The 4,359-nt window shown below is 36.3% G+C and overlaps 1 protein-coding gene across 1 annotated transcript; it reads left to right on the plus strand.

The window, feature by feature from the left end:
* The first annotated feature begins 3,300 nt into the window (after positions 1-3,300).
* LOC311170936 (olfactory receptor 4C46-like) lies at positions 3,301-4,359 on the plus strand. The gene has a single exon (XM_084233449.1). The coding sequence runs from the start codon at positions 3,312-3,314 to the stop codon at positions 4,248-4,250; it is 939 nt and encodes a 312-aa protein (XP_084089575.1). The 5' UTR covers positions 3,301-3,311; the 3' UTR covers positions 4,251-4,359.

Raw genomic sequence — 4,359 nt, forward strand, 5'->3', positions numbered from 1 at the left:
AAAACACAGTGTTCTCATTCCAGGTAAATAAATAAATAGACACATCTGCTTGATGTATATAAGCAAAAATATGTAATATTATTACAGAAGTGATAAGGATATCTTCCAAGATGAAGAAAGAAATACCATTATCATGAGGTAATCACTGAAGGTCACCAAGAGAATGTTTCTGAGCAATGCTGCCCTAATGTTCCCAAGAGGCTGAAGTAGCTGAGCAGCATTCCAAGGAAAAAAAGAGAGGAAAAGAACAGTTTGGATATTCTACACCTAATTGTTTTTAAGTCCTTGGTCACTGGATTAATTCTATGAACAATTTTCAGTAAATATATTCAGTAGATACATTTCCATTGCACATTACACATACCCTGACTAGACCCATTCTTTAATAAATGCTTGTTTGAGAAGCATAATCTCCATTCTCTAGATTGTCTGGTGTAATAGAATACAAATACATTAAAATCCCTCTTTCAAGGGCCTCCCTGGTGGCGCAGCGGTTGAGCGCTGGGTTGCGAAGCTGCCCGCAGCCTCTGCAGCACCGGTTCGATCCCCTGCTGCTCCCTGGCCACCGGAGGAGGTTCCCACATGGTTCGCAGACCTCTCCTGCCGCCCGCTGCTCCCCTCAGCAGTGTACTTCATCAGTCTGCCTGTTCTGTTCCCCACTCTGGCTCTGGTGAATTCTCTCACCCTCCCGCGCTTCTGACTGTACCCAGTGCTTGTATAAATAAATAAATAAATCTTTAAAAAAAATAAAATAAAATAAAATCCCTCTTTCAAGAATCACAAGAAACTCTAAAATATGCTGGAGGAAACAGCCAAAGTATAAATAAGCTTTGCTGATCATCCTCCAGAAAGAACTAATCATGGGCAATATGACACATGTGAGTATTTCCTCCACACTTTCTGCTTTTCACTGTGGGAACAGAGTCATCATAGAAGATCATCTTTCTATTGTGTTTCAAATGAATCCCTTCTAAATGCATATCCCAGGTGTTCTATGAAACATTAAGATTCTATGAATGAGGAAAGGACTGAGACTTATAAAAACAAGTGTAGCAAGTGTTTATTGTATAATGTCTCAACTAAATAGTCTCTTTTTTAGTGTCACATCTTTCATATTGAAGGTTATTTATTCCAAGACGATGTCAGTTTGAAGATGGCATTATTCTGAACATCCCCAATCATCATTGAGGGAAGCTAGGACTGTAAGGTAAGTATGCAAAAGTGCTAATGCTTATTAAAGATTGTTTTTTCTCATATGTGAGCAGTATCATGTTTCCAGATTTCTCAAATATGGTAATAATACATTTCAACCTCTCTCATTCTTCCAAAAATTGGTAACATCGACCTCATCTGACACGAAAAACCAAAGACTTCTTGAGATTAATTATAGGTTGTCACCCTGTAACATCAAACAATATGCTTTTGCAAGGAGACATCCCCTTTAACAATCAAGGTACAACAAGAGAATGAAAAATGTATTAAATACAATTATACATAGGAAGTTGTAAGTATGAATACTACACTGACATCAACTGTCAGCTGTATACAGAAAACAAAAAAAGAGTTTCCTTTCTTGGATCAGTTGCTGTGGATAATATGAATATCCATGGAATCTTTAAGAAAAAATGAAGGTGAGGCCTCATAAGCTCCTTAGAGTGAAAGTTCTCTGTGTATTATTGATCAAAATGCCAATTCTTCCCATCTCCTAAGAGCATACACAAAAATGATGACAGTCTTGTGTGTGTCTAGTGCAGTGTGGTGGATATGTTCACAAACATTCCCATAACTAAATTCCATAAAACTTATGTAGCTTTATTAGAATTCTTACTTTAGATAAGGAAATAAATAGGTCGGTGTCAACAATGTACCTCCATAAAAGAAGTTGCAAGAGGAAGGGCCAGAAATCTATCCTAGATGTTTGCTTTTATAATACTCTTAACCACAATGGTATTCATTCTTAACTTTTTACAGAAGATTTTCAACTCATGGTTTGGATGAGAATTCACTTTGGAGAGCTGGGTTTGGAAAAGAAATAAATACTTTTCATTAAATATTATACATTGTTGTACTTGATACATGGGGTTTCGAACATGCCATTGTACGTGTGTTTGCTGATAAAATTTCTTCATACCGTCTTGCATCTGAAGTTGTAATAAAATGATTATAATATTTCTTATCATATTAAAAAGAGATTACAAGTTTAACATTAGACAATAATAACAAAGTAGTGTATGAGAATGCATTTGGAGGTAAACTATATAAGTAAAATCTGACTGAACCTTGAATCTGTCCTTAACTAGCTTGATCTTGGACAGGATTCTTTTTTCTATGTTTTTATCTCATAATGTGTAAAATAAGTAAAAAAAAATGATGGAAATTATATCCTAAATTTGTAGTGAGTACTAAAATAGGAAATGTCTAAAAATCCACTTAGAAAAATCAAATATATGTATTGATTTAATGTTATCATTGATGTTAATATTATCCACCTAAAACTCTGAGACTCATTTCTTTTCTACAAAGGAGATTTAATAATACCAACAACATAGGTTGGATCAGTATTGGAAGAATCAATATGTGTATAAAGCTTTCTACTTTAAACATAGCAATTAATCATTAAGAGAATAATTACTAGTTATTGTAAAGTTCTTGCATTTATACAAGAAGAACTTTGCATGTTTTCATAGAAACTCCTGTGTACTTTCTGCACATTCCCATCGCAGTGTCCTACTTCATTGCATGCTAACTCTTGAATAATCTCCTACTAGGCTCCCTATGTCTGTCTTCTACTCCTTACTGAACTTCAGCCTACTTCACCTAAGACATGCAAAGATCTTACAGAGTTATAGCCAAGACTCCCCCTTCTTCAATTTTTGCTTTATACTTTCCTCATATTTTCAATTACCTTCTTTTATTTCCCATTTCCTAAGGAGGAGGGGAAATCCCTGTTTTGCTTTTATTCTCTACATCCTTGTCCTATATGTCTCTCCATTGTAGCTGCTAGTATGTGTGTACATTCTAGTTCAAGAAAGACTTTCAGTCATTTAAGCAGATTTGGTGAACATACATGACTTTCTATGTGTTTACAAAGTACCCTAAGTCTCAGGAATTAACATTCATAATCAGTGAAATCACTTGAATAATCTTCAAAAAACAGAAACTGTTTTCTCTCCAAAAAAGGAAACTCTCAGACTAATTCACAGTTAATAGAGTCAGACACTTAATATTTATTAAAATGGCTAAACTTGGTAGATTCAATGTTGTATCATTGAAAATGTGAAATTTCTTTTCAGGTCTGAATTAAGCATCACATGAAACCCATGGCAATTAGAAACAACGTCACAGAGTTTGTTCTACTGGGATTCACAGGGAATCCAAAGATGCAGAGAATTGTATTTGTTGCATTTTTTCTCATCTACATCTTCACTGTGGTAGGAAATTTGCTTGTTGTGATTACTATTGCTAGCAGCCCATTATTTGGGTCCCCTATGTACTTTTTCCTGGCCCATCTCTCCTTCATTGATACCTGCTATTGCTCTATCAATACCCCTAAACTTATCGCAGATTCACTCTATGAAAAGAAGACTATATCGTTCAAAGGATGCATGACCCAAATATTTTGGGAACATTCCATCGGTGGTAGTGAGATTATCCTGCTCACTGTAATGGCCTTTGACTGCTATGTGGCCATCTGCAAGCCCTTGCACTATACAACTATCATGAATGCACGAGTGTGTGGCCTGCTAGTAGCAGTGGCATGGATGGGAGGCCTTCTCCACTCAACCATACAGATCCTCTTCACCTACCAACTACCTTTTTGTGGTCCTAATGTCATAGATCACTTTATGTGTGATCTGATTCCTTTGCTCAATCTGGCCTGTGTGGATACCAGCATGCTGGGACTCTTCGTTGCTGCTAACAGTGGGTTCCTTTGTTTGTTGAACTTCCTCTTGTTGATGGTCTCCTATGTGATTATTTTGTGCTCCCTAAAGAACCATAGAGCAGAGGCAAGGCAGAAAGCCCTCTCTACCTGTGGCTCCCACATCACAGTAGTTGTCTTATTCTATGTGCCTTGTATATTTATATATATGCGGCCTGCTGTTAGTTTACCCATTGATAAGGCAGTTTCTGTATTCTACATTGCAATAACTCCCATGTTAAATCCCTTAATCTATACCTTGAGAAATGCACAGATGAAAGATGCCATTAAGAAGCTGTGTAGTAAGAAAGCTATTTCAGATGACAAATAAGTGTGGCTTGAGACCCACATTGACACAACTGAAGAAAGAGTCAGAAGTACATTTGGTTAATCTCAGCAAAGAATGCTTGTGGAATAAAGAAAATAAAGTTAACTACCAT

The sequence above is a fragment of the Talpa europaea genome, assembly GCF_964194135.1.
Source record: "Talpa europaea genome assembly, chromosome: 1".
Classification (NCBI taxonomy): domain Eukaryota; kingdom Metazoa; phylum Chordata; class Mammalia; order Eulipotyphla; family Talpidae; genus Talpa; species Talpa europaea.